The following is a 21,149-nucleotide window of genomic DNA, read 5'->3' on the forward strand; positions in this document are numbered from 1 at the left end:
TTCCGACTAGAGGTAACAACATTCTGGACAATGTTTTCACCACACACAAAGGAGCCTACAAAGCGTACCCCCTCCCCCACCTAGGAGCTTCGGACCAATCCACTATTATGTTAATGCCCGCATACAGGCCACTTGTCAAAGTCGTCAAACCAGTCAAGAAGCAGATAAGGGTGTGGCCTGATGGGTCGTCAGAGGCACTCAAATACTGCTTCTCCAACACTGACTGGAACATGTTCAGACAAGCGGCCACCTACAACAACACCAAAGACCACCAAGAGTACACAGACTATATTACCTCCTACATGAGGAAGTGCATGGATGACGTGAGGATCGCCAACCACTTCAGAGACAGCAGAGACACCAGGAACCTGTGGCATGGGATACAGACCATCACAGACTCCAAGCCCTCTCCACAGATCTGCGAGAACTCCACCACTCTGCTGAACCACCTGAATGACTTCTTCGCACGTTTCGTGGCAGACAACAGCACTCCGGCACAGAAGACCCCACCACCTCCTGCCGACCAGGTGCTGACACTGTCCCAGGACAGCGTGAGGCGATCCCTCAGAGGGACCAACAGACGCAAAGCCCCCGGTCCCAAAGGCATTCCTGGCTGTGTCCTGAGAGACTGCGCGGATGAGCTCACAGATGTCTTTACGGACATCTTCAACACCTCTCTGAGCCAGGCTGTTGTGCCCACGTGCCTCAAAGCCACCACCATCATCCTGGTCCCAAAGAAGTCGTCCTCCACCTGCCACAACGACTACCGCCCGGTCGCACTCACTCCCATCTTCATGAAGTGCTTTGAGCGGCTAGTTATGAACCACATCAAGGCTGCCCTCCCCCCCAAGCATGACCCTTTCCAGTTTGCATACCGGCCCAACCGCTCGACTGATGATGCCATCTCCACTGCTCTCCACACAGCGCTCACCCACCTGGAGACCAGAGACTCCTATGTCAGAATGCTGTTCATAGACTTCAGCTCAGCATTCAACACCATCATCCCCCAACAGCTCACCGACAAACTGAGTAAACTGGGGATCAGCACCTCCCTGTGCAACTGGCTGCTGGACTTCCTGACGGGGAGACCACAGGCAGTCAGAGTTGGAAACAACACCTCCAGCACCATCACGCTGAACACAGGGGCCCCCCCAGGGGTGTGTGCTGAGCCCCCTCCTCTTCACTCTGCTCACACATGACTGCTCACCATCATCACCCAGCTTCACCCTTTTCATAAAGTTTGCGGATGACACAACTGTGGTGGGCCTCATCAACAACGATGAGGAGACAGCCTACAGGGACGAGGTCAGCCGCCTTGCCACGTGGTGCAAGGACAACAATCTCCGTCTGAATGTGCAGAAGACGAAGGAGATTGTTGTGGACTTCAGGAGAGTGCGCCCCCAGCGTGCTTCACTAACCATTGACGGCACTGCAGTGGAGAGAGTGAGCAGCACCAATTTCCTGGGAGTGCACATATCTGAAGACCTGTCCTGGAGCTACAACACGTCATCACTGGCCAAGAAATCCCACCAGCGCCTGTACTTCCTCCGCACGCTCAAAAGAGTTGGAGCCCCACCCACTCCTCCCACAGCCTCTTCAACCTTCTGCCACCGGGTAAGAGACTGCGGAGTCTCCGAGCCAAGACCAGCAGGCTCAAGGACAGTTTCTGCCACCAGGCAGTCCGGAGACTCAACTCCCTCCCAGCCCTGCCCACCCTGCCCCTTCCCACTGCCACACTCACCGAACTCTGAGGACACGCTACACGCTCTACTATCATCCTGAACTCTATGTTTTTGTTATTACTCAATTCTTCTGCAAGACCTCACTTCAACCACTTCAACCTTTTCTTGTTGTTTGTTTTTGCATTACTACATTACGTCACTTTACATACGTCACGACCTCACATTACATACGTCACTACCTCACTTTACATACGACACTACCTCACTTTACATTCAGAAATTACATGTATTGTCTGTTGTAAATTGTGTCTTTTTTAGCCATTAGTGCCTTGCACGCTGGGTCCGAGAGGACATTAATTTCATCTGTGCTGTATGTTATGCATATTAGCATATTTGACAATAAAGCTGACTGTGACTTTGACTTGAAAAAAATTATTAAAATAGTGTAACATGCTCATATTTTGCTGTGGTTCATTTTATAGAGGCATTGATTGTACTTCTAGTGTTTCATAATACTTTTTTATGGGAAACACCATCCAAATTCTGAATATACTTCCTGCCCAATTGGCATTCAAATACATTGTCTGGAAAAAAATGCAACAAAGAGCTCAGGGTTTCCGTTGGTGCACTTCTTTAAATCATCTTCACCAGCCAACCTTTGTTCATTACCCCCCACATACTTTAGGTCATATTTGTAGTTCAATTGTTCATATATGCTTCCAATCATTCAGTTTTAGCTTGTATTATGAACACTACTGAAAGGAGATGTGTGGGCGATTGTCCCAGAAACACTGAATGTGTCATCCAGGAAAGCCCTGCATTTGTTTATTTGTTCCTTTCCAGCATCTTCTCTGTACCGAGACACACCACTCCACCCTCCACATTTCCTTTCCCAAATATTAATGTCTTCCTCTCTTTTCTAAACTGCCCAACTGAATCAATAGAACCATCCAAATGTGTAATGAGCTCCATGATTACACTTGGACAATTTGATGTATACTTAATTTTACGCACGCACACTGATGCACACACACACACACACACACACACACACACACACACACACACACACACACACACACACACACACACACACACACACACACACACACACACACACACACACGTTTTGGACAGTAGGGATATAAATATAGGGCCAGAGCTATCAGCAAATTTTAGTTGGCTGACAAAGCCTCTTGGATAAGAAGCAAAACGTCCGACACTTTCAAAGTACAGTTAACGGCTGAAGAAACATTTTCATTGATGCACCACTCTTGTACGACTGAGAGCTGACACAGACGTATTGCTTACAACACACTCCTGAGATCGTCATCACACAAGCTTAGTTATGCTGATGAGGTGATACCAGTGTAAATGGAGCAATCAGGCCAGTCGTAGACCATAATCAGTCAGGACAATAGAAGCAATCAGTGTAGCCTCAGGAAATGGTCCCCTGCTCCCCCCAACCTTAGGGCAGGGACCTATAAGAGCAGAGCGCTGGCACAGCCACCTCTGGATAGTAGGGTTATAAATATCGGGCCAGAGCTACCAGCAAATTTTAGTTCGCTGACAAAGCCTCTTGGATAAGTAGTGAAATGTTTACCTTCAAAGAAGTACAGATGATGGCTGAAGAAACCTTTTCATCGAAATTAGGTTAATGTTTACCCAGCCACGGTGTTGATACTTCAGTGGAAAGGTTTGATCATTTGACTAAAATGGGCTTCATAGTGTTACTTGGATGTCAATTTATAGTGTCATTCAATTCAAAGTGAGATTTTCATCATACATAAATTTGCTTCTCAAAAAAGCGAACTACATTTTATTTTACTCCATTGTTTTTCATAATTCTCTCCCTCTTGCAGGTATTTTGTCCTTGACCCCGGTGTTAGCCGGCTTGACTACTATCGAAATGAGCACAACAAAAGCCAGCGGCCTCCAAGAGGTTCCCTGTCTCTCCTTGGAGCACAGGTTTTCTCCTGTGGGGACTTTCTTTACATGATTGTTATTCAGTCGCCGACCGGCGAAGCCTATAAACTTCGAGGTAAGTGTGACATGTAATACCGGATTTAGAGATTCTATCGATAAATAAATGAGTAAATACTTGCAAACCTTTTATTCCAGACACAGGTATTGTTGCAGCAATAGTATTGTGTGTGCAATGGTCTTGGAACATCATTCACGTCATGTTGTGATATTAGAATGCTATCATGACCAAATTCTGTAATTTGATTTTTTTCAACCTTAAACCAAATACCCACTAAACTTGAATGACTTCTTTAGCTTATTGCAGCCAGTGATAATAGGCTAGATAAACCCAGGCCTGGTTCGCCAGTTAATCTCAGAGTGCATATAGCCTCCATGAAAGACATGGAAGAATGACTACATTGTCAGTGTCAAACCTAACAAAACTAAAACAACAAACCTTGTGGTGGGATACAACACTAAGAAAGGGACAAATCCCCTTTGATTGTTTTATTAAAAAAAAAAACATGAGCTTTTTTGCTACCGATGAATGCAGGGCAGTAGTTATGCATTTTTTTTTTCCTGTCAGCATCCAATGCAGCGGAACAGGAGTTATGGATGACAAAGATGCAGCTCTGTTCTCGATGCCACTCTTTCAACGAGGCTAAGGTATGTACACGCACGCGCACTGTCATTTAAACCATTGTTTAGATTCTGCATTGACCCCAAAGCGACAAGCTTCAATCAATTTCCTTCTCTTTCTCACTTCCTTATTAGATTAGCTACCATGCTTGGAAAATAATTTGTTTCTTTAGAGTTTCTACATTTCCTCCACTCACGCATGTGAAGCCGATGTCTCATCTCTGTAATGTTTTCTGCTCTTTGGTGCAATTTCACTATTACAGGTGTGCTAAAAAGCAACACAGACTCAGGATACCAATGTACGGTTTAACATGACCTCCCGTCACTAAACGGACAAACGAAATAATCCAAATGCTTTGATCCTGATGCTTTGTTTTCACCCTCACAAAACAACTGGATGTCCTTTCTGTTTTCATCTCACCACTAAAAGCCTCCCATCTTTTTCACGCGCAGCTGCACCAGTCGGCTGATATATTTCAGCACATCTTTGTCTGGTTCATTTGCTAATGTGCTGTGTGAGCACTATGTGTACCGTGTTTAACTCGATAACCGTGTGGCTATTCGCAAATTGTACGTATATACGTCTTGTTCGTCATGTCTTCTAACCAGATGCTCTACTTCATGAGCATTTCGCTCGCAAACTCATTCCAAGCCTCGCTCGAGCACTCAAGACTCAAGTTTTAATGTGTGTCACATACATACTGGGCGGCCCGGTAGTCAAGTGGTTAGCACTCCGGCTTCACAGTGCAGAGGTCGCCGGTTCGCGTCCCGGCCATCAATCAGGTGGTATGATGGTGGATTCAACCTGGCAAAGGACTATAATTGGCGGAGGCAAGGTGGTCATTGGCAGCTGTACATCCAGGTTGCTGCAACTTCTGCTGAGACTTCCTTTGGTGTCATTGCTGGAATTGATGAAATCGTCGTCAAGAAATCGTAGATTGGGGTGGCAGCAGGTCATCCATTAGGATAAAAGCTTCGGGGTCCCACTGCCTCATGCCATTCCAACTCAATCTACGGCCTGTTATTCAAGAGGGTTAAATGAGAAAATGATGCGTGAAAGCCACCGAGAAAAATGTGAAGCTGTTAGAGAGGATGCACAATACTTTGCAAATCATTCAATTAAACCAACAGACTTTTAAAGAATAGGCTTATATTTTAAAGTACAAGCAGAAATCCGTTTGGAGTTTATTCAGTGACATAATTACTTTAAATTTTGTGCACACGTTTAGCCATCTAGTTTTTGCAGTGATAAAGTGAACCTTTTATTTGTGTTTGTATGATGAATCCAAATCTATTCTATATTTGGGTACATCTGGACTTTAGCTGTGAAAGTGTCTTCACATCTTTCCCTCGCTGTCAGAGAAGTGATGACTCACCCTCCCCTGAGAATGACACGTGTTGAGTGATGCTGTGTGAGAGTGTACTTCGACTTTGCCTCTGACTTATCCAACCTACATTTTGTGTTAACTGTAGTTTGTGTCTATTCAGTATAGGAGCTCCTTGTCGAAGAAGTTTTTTCTGTTTGAGCTTCACAGGTCATATCAGATTTTTTTTTGTATGTAGTACAAGTATAATTCTGTATATCAGAGAAGCTCATTCATTGTGTTCACAAGGTTTGTGTGCCGAATATTGGTCACAGTTCTGTTTAGAAAATCACATTTGGCCTGATTGTAGTTGTATTTGAGATCTCAACATGGATCAGGAGTATTACTAGGACCTCTTGAGTTGGCTCATAGTAAAATAAAAATAGCAAAACAATCATCAAAATAACAATCACAACTATTGCTGGCGAAAATAAAGAAAGAATCATTGCTACTGAAAGGCAGGTTTAAAAATAAAACCTCAGGCCTTGAGTGGAGTGTTTTAGTGATCTTAATGTCATGCTCAAGTGCATCTCTCGGCAGATGCATGACCATGTAGCACACTATACAAGAACGGAGGAGTTTATGTTTATGAACCTGATAAACATAGATTAAGCGCTTCGCATTTTAGCAATGCCTTTTGAAAACAAGGTACAGAAATGACCGTAATCCGTTCCAGAAACCGGTTCAAAAACTGATTTGGTCGAATACCGAAACATTTCCCATTCCCGTTTTTTTTAACCGTGATTGAACAATACAAACCTATTTTTGGTTTGTATTGTTACCTCTGGGGGAGCAGAAAACAATGTACGAGTATAATTCAGCTGGGGTCACCAACCTTTTTGAAATTGAGAGCTACTTCTGGATGCAGATAACATTTTCAATACAAATTAGTGGGAAATGGAAACAATTTGGTAAACCTTGTGAAATAGCACAAATAGCACAAATTACCTTTGTGCACATGTTGATATATCAGTCAATATGTTCCTTTTCAACAGATACATATCGGTATGCAGGACATTATATTTATTAGCGGCAATCTTTGCATGTCTTTCCGTTTTCCAAGATTCACTTTTCCACCATTATTAGGAACGCACTATGTCTCAATAAATGGTGAACTATTGCAGACGAGGCTACCTGTGTGATCTTTGGGCATTTATGAAAATTAAACCTTGGATTAAGCACTACTTTTTGGCATACACACGGTGCGCCGCCCCACCACGGCTGGTGGAGTAATCTTCGGCGGAAGAACACCAAAGCACACGACCGAACAGCGCCCCAGCCGGCCTACCTTTCCACACTCCCTTTCTATGAGTGCACACGTTGATCATCTTCAACGATACTTTTGCTGTTATGGGACCGACCCGACCACAGGCTCGTGTTCAGCCGGCCAAAGAAACAAAACAAAACAAAATATCAGTCGAGGAGAAGAAGGAGATCATTGAGAAACACGAACGAGGTGTGCGTTTGTCTGATTTAGCGGCCCAGTACCGATATGCTAAGTCCACCATTGCTACCATCCTTCGCAAAAAAGCTTTACACAAAGGCTTGATTTACTCTATGCTTTCACGTGACTACTGACATCGAACTATCCCTTAGGGATTATTGGACGGACCATTTCAATGTGTATCTGTCACATGCGAGTTGACAGCTGGGGCGGGGCCACCGCTCCCGACCTCCGCCAGCTGCTGTCAATCCCCTAAGCACCGACACTGGGACATTTAAACTAGTGTCTCAGACTCTTGCCTGTATGAGGATTTGCTTCGCCCGAGGTGATTGTTGGCCGCGATTGCGGAAGCTAGTTGCTTTTCACGATCGCGAGCTTTTGCACCCTCGTGTGCCATTTTATTTTCTGAGCTTGTTAGGCTGAACGGTTCGCCCCCGCCCGGCTACTCGCTGTATCCCTTTTTGTGGTTTATTTTGTCACGTTAATCCGGGTCCGTGGAGTTATCGGACCCACACTTTTTGTTATAATAAAATCTCTGCCAGCATCTACGTCTCTGCCGCCTGCTTAGGGATCCAACCCCTTCTATTAACGTTCCGACGAGTCAGCTATCTCTGTCACGCTCGGAACGTGACAGTATCATTGTGTTCAGCTGATAGAAAAGGCTTGGCTGGATGTTACCCTTCGATCGTTGAAAGAAGCATGGAAAAATTTGTGGCCCGCATGCATCCTTGAGAGGGACTTTGAAGGATTTCATTCTCATGACTGTTGTGGGACTCGAAGTGGATGCAGATGACATCGAGGAGCTTGTTGCTGACCATAATGAGGTCATCACCACAGAGGATTTGATTTGCCTTCAAGAGGACAAGCAGAAGCAAGGCATTCAGGAGTTGTCATCTGAGGGCGAGGAGGAGGAGATGGCTGGAGCATCAAGTGAGAGCATCAAGGCAATGTTGGCTAAGTGGAATGATGTGCAGGCTTTTATTGAACAGTTTCATCCAGAAAAGACTGTGGGTGTGAGAATCATCAACATGATGAATGATAGATTCTTTACTTACAGACAGTGTAGGTGTTCAAATAGCTGACATGTTTCGGCGACTACTTCCGCCTTCGTCGACGAATTTGCCGCGTCGCAAATTGCCAAACGAACATTCGTTTGGCAATTTGCATACGCGGCACCGGCAGCCAATCAGAAGCCTGTTTTGTGCTTCGGACTACACCCTTACTGAAAAGTGTACTTGCACATTTTGAAAGCTGCTGAGAAACTTGTAGCTTGTAGCTTTTGCTTTTGCTTTATTGACTAAAACAAATGTTTGATTTGAAAAAAAATAGATTCTTTTTTCTTGAAGAAGTTTGTCAGCTATCCGGGCCGAGACGTTTTGAAAGTTGTACGCCTGACGTAAAAGTTGTAAGCCCCGGGCCACCGGGCAGACGCTATTTCAAACACTGGTGTTGATGCTGCCCGACCAGCAGACAATTCAATAATGGATGGCTGAAGTAACCACAGAGTCATCAAAAGTCTTCAGGGGTGACCCCTGAATGCCAAAAGACCTCAGTTTCCTGAGTAGGAAGAGGCGACTCTGTCCCTTTTTGATTAGTGCATCCGTGTATGTAGTCCAGTCCAGTTTATTGTTGAGAGTCGACAGTAACATGAAGTTGAGCAGTATCCTGCGCTACAAATTTTGAAGCACATCTTTCATTCAAGAAATTGTACTTCTTTGGCCTTTACTGTTGGAATTTGTGAGAGAAAAACAAAATCCCACATGTTGGCACTTCTGTGGATCGTGACTCAGGATGCAGGTGTAACCGGCCTCAGGCCTAGGGGATACCTGGGTCGGTCCAAAGGCGTCACAGGCAGGTAGCACTGAGAACGACGAGGAAAAGACGACACGAGACAACCGTGTTAATCAGCTTCACACAGCGGCATTTATGACTCACTCATTTACTCATCAAAACATCAATTCAGCAATTTCAATATCAGAATACATTCATGTGTAGATCTATACATTCAACATCTATAGATTGTATATATCCTCCACATTCGTACATGCTTATGCACGTCTGCCAGTGATGCGCGGTGAGGTTCATGGCTGGTGAGGCACTGACGTTATCATAGTCAGATTTACAAACATTTGAACTCTACACAGTGGTTTATTCACCATTTGATTGGCAACAGTTAACTTATTTTGTTTAAAATTTCATGTCAGCATTCTTTATATATACAAACTGTAGCATAGAAAAAAATAATTAAAAAACGTTTTTATCGTGTTACCTTTACTTGTAAATGAAGTCCATGCTCCGCTCCTTCTGAAGAAAGGCATCGATAACTTCCTTATCTTTCTTCAGTTTTAAAAAGTCTCTCTGTCTCAACGGAGATCACTGCCAGTGAAGAAAGTCGTCCTCGATCAGTCCTGTTTCGACTGTATGTTTTCAGTGCTGATGTTTTCAGTGCTGATCTCGTCTACTTCTACAGCAACAAATGGGGCTGCACCGATCTCCTTTTTAATGTCATTTCTCATGACATCACCAACATCTTCAATTAAATCGTTCTGTATTCTGTTTCACAGGCTAGAAAATACAGTGGATGTCCCAAAATGACTCGCTAGCCTGTCATCTTTCTCAGCGAAAGCATGTAATAGTTCAACATAGTTGCCACAATTAGCAGAGCCTTTACTTTCATCATTTCCACGAAATGCCAGCTGTTGTTTGGCAAGGAAGCAGGTGGCATTGATGAGATCTTTTAAAATCTCCCGGTTCTCCTTTACCTTAGCATTGTGGATGCTGATGTTGAGTCTTCGCTCATTTTTGATGAGGCTCCGTTGTAAATTTTTCAGGTCGCAATATCCCATTTGAGTCCAGACATTGTCACAAGTTGAGAACAGAAGGCAGGAAAAGCAGAAAAGGCGGTTTCTTGCTGGACATCCACACAGCCAGCCTTTTCGTGTGTACCAGTCCGAGTATTGTGTCCCGTTGTCTGAAGCAAACCTTTTAGCTCCGGTGTTGGTCTTCCTTTAATTATTACCTCCTGCTTCGATTGAAAGTCCAGTTTAGAAAATTCTTTCAATTTAGATATGTAATCCTCCATTCTGAAAGTGAGGCCAAGCAACACGAAAAAATGACTGCAGGGTTGCACTTTACTCGATAACTGTTTACTGTAGCTTTCTGTCTCTAATTCTATTATTCTGCAGACGTGGAGTCGGAAGTATCTCTGGAATCACAAGCGCCCCCTGTCATGAGTCGGGAGAACTGTTTGCCTCACCTACGCACAGCGATTTGATAAAAATAAAACAAACACTGTAGTACAGTGTTTATAATGTACAATGACTCTACATGATATACACCAGCTAAACCAGGAATGGGCAAACTACGGCCCGCGGGCCACATACGGCCCGTTAGGCTTTTCAATCCGGCCCGCCGAACTTGCCCAAATTATAGTACAAACAGTGTCTAAAACTCATGACAAAAAGCTAGCGAACAACAGGGCAGATAACTGAAAAGTTGCCTGCCCCATTTTTCCCAACTTGAAGCAAAATGAGACCAATCCCAATAAGAAACATTGTCACAAAGTATAAAGTTTTTTTTTTAAATGAAGAATGCACCAACTACAAATGCTAGCTTGCTTAATTTACGTCAAATGCGCATGGCTGTAAATTTTGCTACAGTAGTCGATTGTCATTGTGGTGCACAATGCAACGTTTGGATTGATTCCTACGAGCCACTAAGCCCCTTTCATAAGTCTCACGTACACTTTACAGTCACGGTTTAATGTAAATTTACGTTTTGTAGCGTCACATATGTTGTTAGCTTCTTTTGAATCTTTCTTCTAGTTTGAGGTTCTGTGCATCTATTTTGGAAAATGACATGCAATTGCACGACTTTGTAACGCTTGCGAAAGTCCGGAAGAAAGAAGCAGGCTTCTGATTGGCTGCCGAGCCGAGTATGCAAATTTCAACTGCAGGTTGAAATTGTGTGCTCGGCGACGGTACACGTGTATGGTTTGCGCGTGAAGGCGAGAGCGTCAGTGAGGAGTTTGTTGAGCGCGCCGTCAGGACAAACCATCTATGATTTGGCGGAATTTAACACAAGTAGGTATTATTGAGCTTGAATATTTCGTTGTGTAATAATATGTTTTGAATGTTGAAAGTGATTCCATTTATCAATAAATGTTGATTTCTTTGCCCCTTCGATGGAAACTTAAAAACAGACGCAATCTTGATAAATCACAGTGCATATGTTACTTTAATCTATTTCCATTTCCTCCTCCAAGTATCTGTGAAATAGTCTGTAAATGCCATATCTTGCATATTCCTTGAGACAAATTTATTAACTGATCAGGGATATTTTTCACATTTGAAAGACAGTTAATAAATTGGGTTGTAGTGTTCTTACTGTGCTTGTACACACTACATTTAAAGGACAACCGGCACCATTTTTTGTTTTTGTTTCCCACTGACATCAGAAAAACGTTTTATAGCATCTAAAATACCCAAATCAGGCAGGCTGATATTTTTAGTTAAATGAAAAACACCAATAAAAATGACTTCAAAATGAATCTGGAAATGGTCAGTTTCAGAAGGTTCCACCCCTCTGTTCGTGACGTCACGCCAAGACGTCTTGCCTTGCTCGAGAATCAAAACAATGGCTTCAGATTCGGAGAAGATGTTTTCTTGTTCTTGTTCTTCTGAAGAGGAAAGCATAAATGTTTGCAATTGATTCTAGGAGTCCTCCCATATCAATTCGAGCCATCAATGACAGCAATGTAGCACCCAGAAAAAGCAGAAGATTGCGCCCAAGCTCCGTTGGAAATGGGCTGATTTGTCAGCTGGGAATTTGTGTCAGCGAATATCAAATAGTTGTCTTGGTGCAACTCACAACGATTCACCGTGGCGTTATTTATGTGTTTTCCTTCTAATTTCGCCATCAACACGGATCAACACGGATTAACACGAAGTTTTCAGACCAAACAAAGTACCCAAAATGCATTGTATGTCGCTTTCTCGGTCAGGAGCGGTCCAAACGTGACGTCACATGGGGATCGTCATCAACTCGAAAACAAGACTTCATATATTCAGCGCAAGTCTTAAAACGTAAACTATACCTATATGCTGTGGAATCTTTGTAAAATACGCTCAGTCGAAGTCATTTCAAGTGATTTTATAAATTATGGACATAACTTGTTCGGAGTATTTCCGGCCCAAACACTCCCTCCAAATGCTCCCGGCCCGGCCCCTCTGTCAAATTTTAGAACCCAATGCGGCCCGCGAGTCAAAAAGTTTGCCCACCCCTGAGCTAAACTGTAGAAATTTAGTTCATATACTAAACGTGTTTGAACGCTTTAATAGCGATATGCAGAAGGACAGCAATGAGGTCTCACTGCAGAGCAAGCCAGCACAGTAAGCATAGTGATTGCGCAATCCATGGTGAGGCTCAGCCGGCTGCTGCCTCACCGCTCGTCTCTACTTAGTATTTGAACGGTAAATGTGAAAATTCAGCGATTTTGAAAAAAATCCTAAAACAGTGAAGTTAAATGGACAAGAACTTTAAAGTACAAATCACTAAATACATATAACTGTTTAATTTATTTTTTCATTTGATATTTCCATGACAGCTTTCCATGATGACAGGTGAGGCACTGCCTCACCTGCCTCCCCTGACTGCACGTCTGCACGCTCGTGTGTGTTGTACTGGGAACTACAATTGACATCCAAAAATCCAAAAATTCATCAAAGCCACAAAACATTCATCAAAGCCACAACACAAGGTTTCATATATAGCATCGCCCAACAAGTCCCCAATTACTTTAACATCTTGAGGATGTCCAACACTTATTATTTTGAATACCTGTGAACGACGAGGAAAAGACGACACGAGACAACCGTGTTAATCAGCTTCATACAGCGGCATTTATGACTAACTGCGCATGCGTGAGCTGAGCCTACATCGTCTTCCTCTGTTCCATTCACAGGCGCGTAGCGCCCTCTCCTGACTTGGGAGTCTAATCGAATAACATACAGTAACGGAGGTCGTTTCTAACCTCCGACACTGGCCTCATTAAGATCCCCACCAATTGACTGGTACTCGTAAGAGGGAGCACATAACTCATACTCTGGCATCATTTCACTGGCTCCTTAAACATTTTAGAGTTCTTTTCAAGATCTTATTATTTGTCTTAATCTTTAAATGGCCTCGCTCCTCCTTACACCTTGAACCTCTCCACACCTTCCCAACGCCTCATGTCTGCTCACCAGACATTATTACAAGTGCCAAAAACTAATCGGAAGCTCAGAGTGCATTGTGCCTTTTCCGTTGGGGGTCCCACTCTCAGGAATGACCTTCCACTGAATATTCAGCAACCCCCCTCGCTTCCCATCTTTGAAACCCGTCTCAAAATTCACTTGTTCTCTTTGGTATTCAAATCGGCATGATTCCGCCTTGATCTTGGTTTCACTGCTTTATTCCCTCTATTTGATAGCTGTCCTTTACTTAACCGATATGGTGGGGTGAGGTTCAATTTGGATCGTTCGTATAACAGCGTGCTTAGGCAACATAGTATTAGCAATACTGCAATGCAATGACCTTCAAGTTCCTGGGAATCACAGTCTCCCAGGACATGAAGTGGGAGGTCAACACCAACTCTATCCTGAAAAAGGCCCAACAGAGAATGTACTTCCTGAGGCTGCTAAAGAAGCATGGCCTGCCACAGGAGGTGCTGCAACATTTCTACACGGCTGTCATCGAATCCATCCTGTGTTCTTCCATCACCGTTTGGTTCGGGGCCGCCACAAAAATGGACAAAATCCGACTTCAACGGACAGTTAGGACGGCGGAAAAAATCATTGGCACCGCCCTACCCACTCTCGAGGACTTGCACACTGCAAGAATCCAAACTAGGGCGCGGAAAATCCTACTGGACCCTCCGCACCCTGCCCACCACCTTTTCCAGCTACTCCCCTCAGGCAGGCGCTACCGATCCATGCGCACCAAATCCAGCAGACATTTAAACAGCTTCTTCCCCCAAGCCATTAACTCTTTGAACTCTTTCAACAGTAGCCAAAATGGAACTGTATAGTGCCACTTAGCAGTTTTTTTGACAACGATACTAGTGCAGCGTGTTCTACCGGAAACAAATTCCTTGTGTGTTCTACATACTTGGCAATAAAGATGATTCTGATTCTGATTCTGATGAGGTGATACCGGAGAAAGTGGGACCATCAGGCCAGTCATTAGTCAGAACAATAGGAACAATCAGTGGAGACGCAGGGAGTAGGCCTCTGCTCCGCCCAATCTGAGAGCAGAGACCTATCATAGCAGTCCGGCACCGCCATGTCTGGACAGTAGATATATATATATATATATATATATATATATATATATATATATATATATATATATATATATATATATATATATATATATATATATATATACAGTAAAGTCTCGTTATATTGATATTCTCGGGAGTCGGAAACAATATCGTTATAACCGGACTATCGATATATCCGATCCTGGGGGCGGGGGGGTGCGTAAATGGAGAATCTTTGTTATGGCATGTAATTTCATCATTGGGTTCATGGATTGCGTATCTAACATGTTTTTTTTTGTACAGTAGTGAAGTGAAAAATAAAGTTGTGCATAAAATAAAAACGTCTTTACACTTTTTAATGACTATTTCCTTTCAAAAATGCAACCAACCAATGCTAAATCGTCAAGTTCTACTCACACGAAGCCACGAACGCCAGCATGTACAATCATATGAAAAACAGTGATTGTTACAAGCAATAAAGATATCTGGATGCAACACAATTAAATACTGTACATGAATGAAAAACCAAAACGTTTACATAACTTACGTGACAGTTCGAGAGTGCCTGAATAGAATGCCGGCGCGCAGCTGTGACGTAACAATGCAAGACGTCTTGCCGTGACTTGAAGTCATTTTTATTGGTGTTTTATTATACTGCGTGTTTTGGGTATTGTAGATGCTATAAAACCTTTTTCTGATGTCAGTCAAGAAACACAAAAAGTGATGTTGGTTAACCTTTAATGCACAGTATGGAATGTACAGTCATTTTCAAAATCATCACGCTTCAGCAGACAAAACAACAAACATTGTTGCAAAAAACGCTTGCATTCATATAACAGTACATGTACATAACACTGCAATTAGTACGTATGTATGCTATTTAAAAAAGTCATCAATCTTCTTCTGCTTCCCATTTTTATATTTTAATATAAACAACGCTTTTGTCGATGTTGCAAAAGGTGTGCATTCAGTCGGTTCTTCTTCATCGTCATTATCATCATCACGGGAATCTTGGCTTTGACCTCTGCTGCGATATCCGCATCTGATGAGCTTGGGAATGTCGCAATGTCTTTGTCGACTGCAACATACGATGCAATGTCGGCACCTTGTTTTTTTTTTTTTTTTGATTTCCCGATAACAATATGTAAGTTGTAATTTATCGGTACCCGTCATGTTAGCGCACGGCATGATTGTAAGTCTTTCTTTTGAACGTTTACCCCCGCGGCAATCCTCATCCTTGTAGATGTAGGATTTCTCTGGCTGCAGCTTGTAAAATAAACCAGTTTCGTCAGCGTTGTATATGTATGTCCGTATATGTTGAAGACACACAGCTGCCGTCTGATACACACGAGCTGCTGTCTGAAAATGGCGTCTGCCCGCGAGAGCTGGCACGAAGACACGTGACCAAGTTGGCCAATGGTGCGACCGATGGCGTGTCACGTGACAAAGTCACACAGCCAAATCGACCAATAGCGCGACCGATGGCGGCTCACGTGACCGAGTCGACCAATGGCGCGACCGATGGCGGCTCACGTAACCAAGACACGTGACCAAGGGCGCGACAAATATATCGATATAAACAACAAAAATGGCCGACGGGGGATGAAAAGGAGCACCGTAATAACTGGATTATTGTAATAACCGGGTATCGTACTAAACGGTACTAATTATACATAAAAAGACTATAAATGCGCAAGGGAAATGAAAATAGTATCGTAATAAGCGGTACTATCGATATAACCGATATCGATATAACGAGACTTTACTGTATATATAAGGCCGAAACTACCAATAAGCCTTTAGTTTGCTGATGAAGTTTCTTGGATAAGAAGCGAAACGTCCGACACCTTCAAAGAAGTACAGATGACGGCTGAAGAAACCTTTTCATCGATAAATGCAATGAGAGCACATGAGCGAGTATGGCCAAAAGAATTGTTGGTTTGATGGTTTGTTTTACTCTTACACTCTCTCTCTCTCACTATATATATGTATGTATGTATGTATGTATGTATGTATGTATGTATGTATGTATGTATGTATGTATGTATGTATGTATGTATGTATATATATATATATATATATATATATATATATATATATATATATATATATATATATATATATATATATATATATATATATATATATATATATATATATATGTCTGTGTAAGCTCTCAGTCGTACAGGAGTGGTCCATCGATGAGAAGATTTCTTCAGCCGTCATCTGTACAAAAGTGAAGGTTTCGGACGTTTCGCCTCCTATCCAAGAGGCTTCGTCAGCGAACTAAAGTCTGACTGGTCGTATCGGCCCCATTTATATATCCCTAATGTCCATACATGGTGGCGCCGGACACAGCTATGATAGGTCCCTACTCTCAGGTTGGGGGGGCAGAGGACCCCTCCCTGTGGCCCCACTGATTGTTCCTACATTCCTGACTAACGACTGGCCTATTACCCCCACTCCCACCGGTATCACCTCATCAGCATAACGCCCCTCATCAGCATTACGAAAGTTGCCTAACCTGTTTTGCCTAAGCAGGTTATTGTATGAACGATCCAAATTGAACCTCACCCCACCAGACCGGTTTAATGAAGGATTTTGTTGTTTTATAAGAATCGCTTCTTTCACCCCCCTTTCACACCATCTATGTTCTTTCGCTAAGATTTTAACCTCATTGTCGTCAAATGAGTGGTTGCTAGCTTTTAGGTGCAAATGTACTGCCGATTGAGGTCCGCTTATATTATCCCTGCGATGTTGATAAAGTCTTTTTTTGAGAATTTGTTGAGTCTCCCCAATGTACGGCTCTTTACAATTTTCATTCTTACAATGTATGAAATAAACTACATTACTTTGTTTTTCATTTGGTAGCCTATCTTTTGGATGCACTAATTTTTGCCTTAACGTGTTTATCGGTTTGAAATAAGTAGGAATTTTATGTTCCCAAAGGACTCTTTGTAATTTTTCAGAAACTCCTGCAATGTACGGTACTGCTACTCAACTTTCTTCAGCGCTTTGTTGTGACCCACTTTATAGCAAATTACCGCATCAGTGAGGTGTGGTATGGAGTGGATCAGGGCGGCTTTAAACACAGCAGCCCTTTTATGAACAAATGAATGTTTGCAACAACACACTCCATAAATTCTGCCATTGGCAATGATTGTAAACTGTCTTATCCGGTCTGTGGATCTGAATGTAGGTGATGACTGAAGCTCAATGTGAAATGAAGATCCCAGTCAACTCCAATGAATCTTCGCCCACAAGACCTGGACCCCTGTCCTCTCTGAATGAGGTATTACAATATATATATATATATATATATATATATATATATATATATATATATATATATATATATATATATATATATATATATATATATATATATATATATATATATATATATATATACATTAGATACAATTTGCTCAGAAAGGTTTTACTGTTGAAAACCTCCATTATATTGTCACCAAGAAAAAGTTAGCAACATGCCCATTTTCAAATGTTAGTTATGTTCCACTTTTTATGGAAAAAACAAAGAAAACATCATTACTGCTATCTCACACTCTGTATCTTGCTCTTGTTAAAGGACTTACTCTTTTTCAAAGCTACCTCTGCGGCCACTTTGAGCTGCTTGGGAGAGTGCTTCACTTTGCTACACCACAGTATTCGGACCCACAACCAGAACCATCATTCAATGAGTTTGAGTGACCCGCCTTGCGCAGAGAAAGTCAAGTCCTGGAATCAATGCTGCAGCTCTCGCGTGCACCAGGTGGAACCGGGGAGTCTTAAGTCGAGCAGTAAAAGCCCGATTCACTCTGGTAGTGACAAGCATAGTCCCGAACACTATAGCTACATGAGAAGACAGGAAAAGGACCACAACTACACCCAGAGTCATGCCGGTAAGTCGAGTGATGATGGTGGTCAGACTGTGTGTGTTTAGAGAGAATTGTGATAAATATTAAATTTCAAATGCTTTTTAGCAGTGTTTCATATGTATAGAATCCAGGAACACCGGACACACAAGAACAGATTGTCAGTCTTACTTTCACTCAGTCCAATGTCAATGACATTAACCGCACATACAATATGGCAAAATGTCCACAGACACCTTTCAACATCTTCTAGGAGCGGTGCAAGAATGAAAGGTGTTTTAGATAGAAACTCCACATTTTGTTACTCTTAGTTGGCCAATAACGATACAAATTAAGCCTCAAGTTTCATCATTTTTTATTAAATCAGCATTATCGATGATATCGTCGGCTGAAGAAACCTTTTCATCGATGGACCACTCCTGTACGACTGAAAGCTTACACAGACATAAATCAGCATTAATTTTATATCTCGCAAAAAAATCATTTTTTACCCGTTGGAGTAAAACTGTATATCATGTAGTCACATTATATTCGTAAATTAGTTTGCTTTGTATTATCCAAGTTACTTACACACGCACATAGCTTTTTGTTTTGACTCATAGCCATGCTGATTCTCAATAACAGAATGTGCAGACACTCAATCACAGAATGTCTCCGCGAACTGCTGTTTTTGCTTTCCTCAAAACATGTTTTTGTCTGCATTAGTCTCAACCGGTGTGAACTGCTCTCCCTCCCTTTAGACGGTTGAGACTTTTGTAATAGGGCATTCCCAAATCTTTAATAAAAGCAAGGAGATTGGAGACTGTTTTTAGAGTGGGTCGGATGAACGTTACTGAACAGTCTCTGAGTCTTTGTGTTTTTCTTTCACAGTTGGTGAAAATGTTTTGGGTTTAACCCTAACATTACCATATTTATAAAACAGCTCAAACTCCAACAAGCCAGCGTTTGTTGTGCTTGAAAATGAAAATGATGAACCATATACAAAGGCAATGTAATGGACATGAAACGTGACTACAATTAAGAATAAGCCCAAATTGTAATGCAATAAACATGAAAGAAATACATGAACTAACATTTTAATTCGTAAAAATAAATAAAACTCAAGTCAAGAATTTATAGGCCTGGCTGATTGACACATTTTTCTCGTGAGCCTGAATCTAAAGTCAACAAAGGTTTCCTTTCGTTTCCTGAAGCTTCAACATTCCCACTACACAGATGTAAATGTGTAGTAGTTTTAATTGTATGCTGTAACAGCATACTATTAATTATTGCTGTTGCTAGTGTTGGAAACATTATAGTGACAACTGCTTCGTTAAAAAAACATTGCCTGTAAATACAATACAGTCATACCATACAATACAATATATAACACCGGCTTCACAGTGCAGAGATAGCCGGTTCGCGTCCCGGTCCGGCCTCCCTGTGTGGAGTTTGCATGTTCTCCCCGGACCCGCGTGGGTTTTCTCCGGGTCCTCCGGTTTCCTCCCACACTCCAAAAACATGCATGGCAGGCAGATTGACCACTCCAAATTGTCCCTAGGTGTGAGTGTGAGAGTGACTGTTGTATGTCTTTGTGTGCCCTGCGATTGGCTGGCAACCAATTCAGGGTGTCCCCCGCCTCGTGCCCGAAGACAGCTGAGATAGGCTCCAGCAACCCCCGCGACCCTAATGAGGAATAAGCGGTACGGAAAATGAGATGAGATGAGATTATTTATTTTGAGAATAAATCAAATCAATTATCAATTTTTATTTGATTTATTATTTATTTTGATTTATTTAATGTAGCCACAAGGGGGCACAAGCCAGTGTCTTATTGTGCCGGTCCCAAGCCTGGATAAACAGAGAGGGTTGTGTCAGGAAGGGCATCCGACGTAAAAAATGTTGCCAAAACAAATATGCTAATCAAACCTCTGAATCCCATACCGGAACGGTCGAGGCCCGGGTTAACAACGGCCGCCATTGGTACTGTTGACCTTCAGGGTGCCAGTGGAAAATTGACTACTGTTGGTCGAAGAAGGAGAGGAGGGAGGTGTGCCCGGAGGAAAAGAGAGAAATGGAACGCCAAGAGTATAGAACTAAGGAACTTTGGACTAAGGAATAGGAACTTTGAATGTAGGAACAATGACAGGTAAAGGTAGAGAGCTGGTTGACATGATGCAGAGAAGGAAAGTGGACATACTGTGTGTCCAGGAGACCAGGTGGAAAGGGAGCAAGGCTAGAAGCTTAGGGCCAGGGTTTAAGTTGTTCTATCATGGTGAAGACAAGAAGAAAAATGGAGTTGGGGTTATCTTAAAAGAGGAGTTTGTTCGGAATGTCTTAGAAGTAAAACGAGTATCAGATAGAATGATGAGTCTGAAGCTAGAAATTGAAGTCGTGATGTTCAATGTTGTTTGTGGGTATGCCCCACAAGTAGGATGTGAGCTGGCGGAGAAGGAGAAATTTTGGTTGGACTTTGATGAAGTCATACAGAACATCCCGAGAAGTGAGAGGGTTGTAATTGGTGGAGACTTCAATGGACATGTTGGCGCAGGAAACAAAGATGATGAGGAGGTGATGGGCAGGTTAGGACTCCAGATGAGGAACGCTGAAGGACAGATGGTGGTTGACTTTGCTAAGAGAATGGAAACGGCTATTGTGAATACTTTCTTTCAGAAGAGACAGGAACATATGGTGACCTATAAGAGTGGAGGAAGAAGTACACAGGTAGACTACATTTTGTGTCAACGGCGCCATCTAAAGGAAATCAGTGACTGCAAAGTTGGCGAGAGTGTAGCCAGACAGCATAGGTTGGTGGTGTGTAGGATGACGCTGGCAGTGAGGAAGATGAAGAAACCAAAGGCTGAAGTGAGGACAAAATGGTGGAAGTTGAAAAAGGAAGAG

At 42.6% G+C, this 21,149-nt stretch overlaps 1 protein-coding gene and 1 long non-coding RNA gene across 3 annotated transcripts in view; one reads left to right on the forward strand and one right to left on the reverse strand.

The window, feature by feature from the left end:
- LOC148896672 (oxysterol-binding protein-related protein 10-like) overlaps positions 1 to 21,149 on the forward strand; it is a 56,856-nt gene that overhangs the window by 3,127 nt on the left and 32,580 nt on the right. For both annotated transcript variants that reach the window (XM_088999478.1, XM_088999477.1), the window contains exons 2-5: positions 3,545 to 3,723; positions 4,234 to 4,313; positions 17,594 to 17,686; positions 17,984 to 18,296. In XM_088999478.1, coding sequence (XP_088855604.1) covers positions 3,545 to 3,723; positions 4,234 to 4,313; positions 17,594 to 17,686; positions 17,984 to 18,296 — 665 coding nt within the window. The remainder of the gene's footprint in view (positions 1 to 3,544; positions 3,724 to 4,233; positions 4,314 to 17,593; positions 17,687 to 17,983; positions 18,297 to 21,149) is intronic.
- On the reverse strand, positions 15,119 to 16,221 carry LOC148896673 (uncharacterized). The gene is made up of 2 exons (XR_016115410.1): positions 15,561 to 16,221; positions 15,119 to 15,472 (listed from the first exon to the last, which is right to left on the reverse strand). It is a non-coding gene; the product is annotated as an uncharacterized LOC148896673 (long non-coding RNA).

The sequence above is a fragment of the Hippocampus bargibanti genome, linkage group LG06 (genome assembly GCF_051943395.1).
Source record: "Hippocampus bargibanti isolate YZ-2025 linkage group LG06, ASM5194339v1, whole genome shotgun sequence".
Classification (NCBI taxonomy): domain Eukaryota; kingdom Metazoa; phylum Chordata; class Actinopteri; order Syngnathiformes; family Syngnathidae; genus Hippocampus; species Hippocampus bargibanti.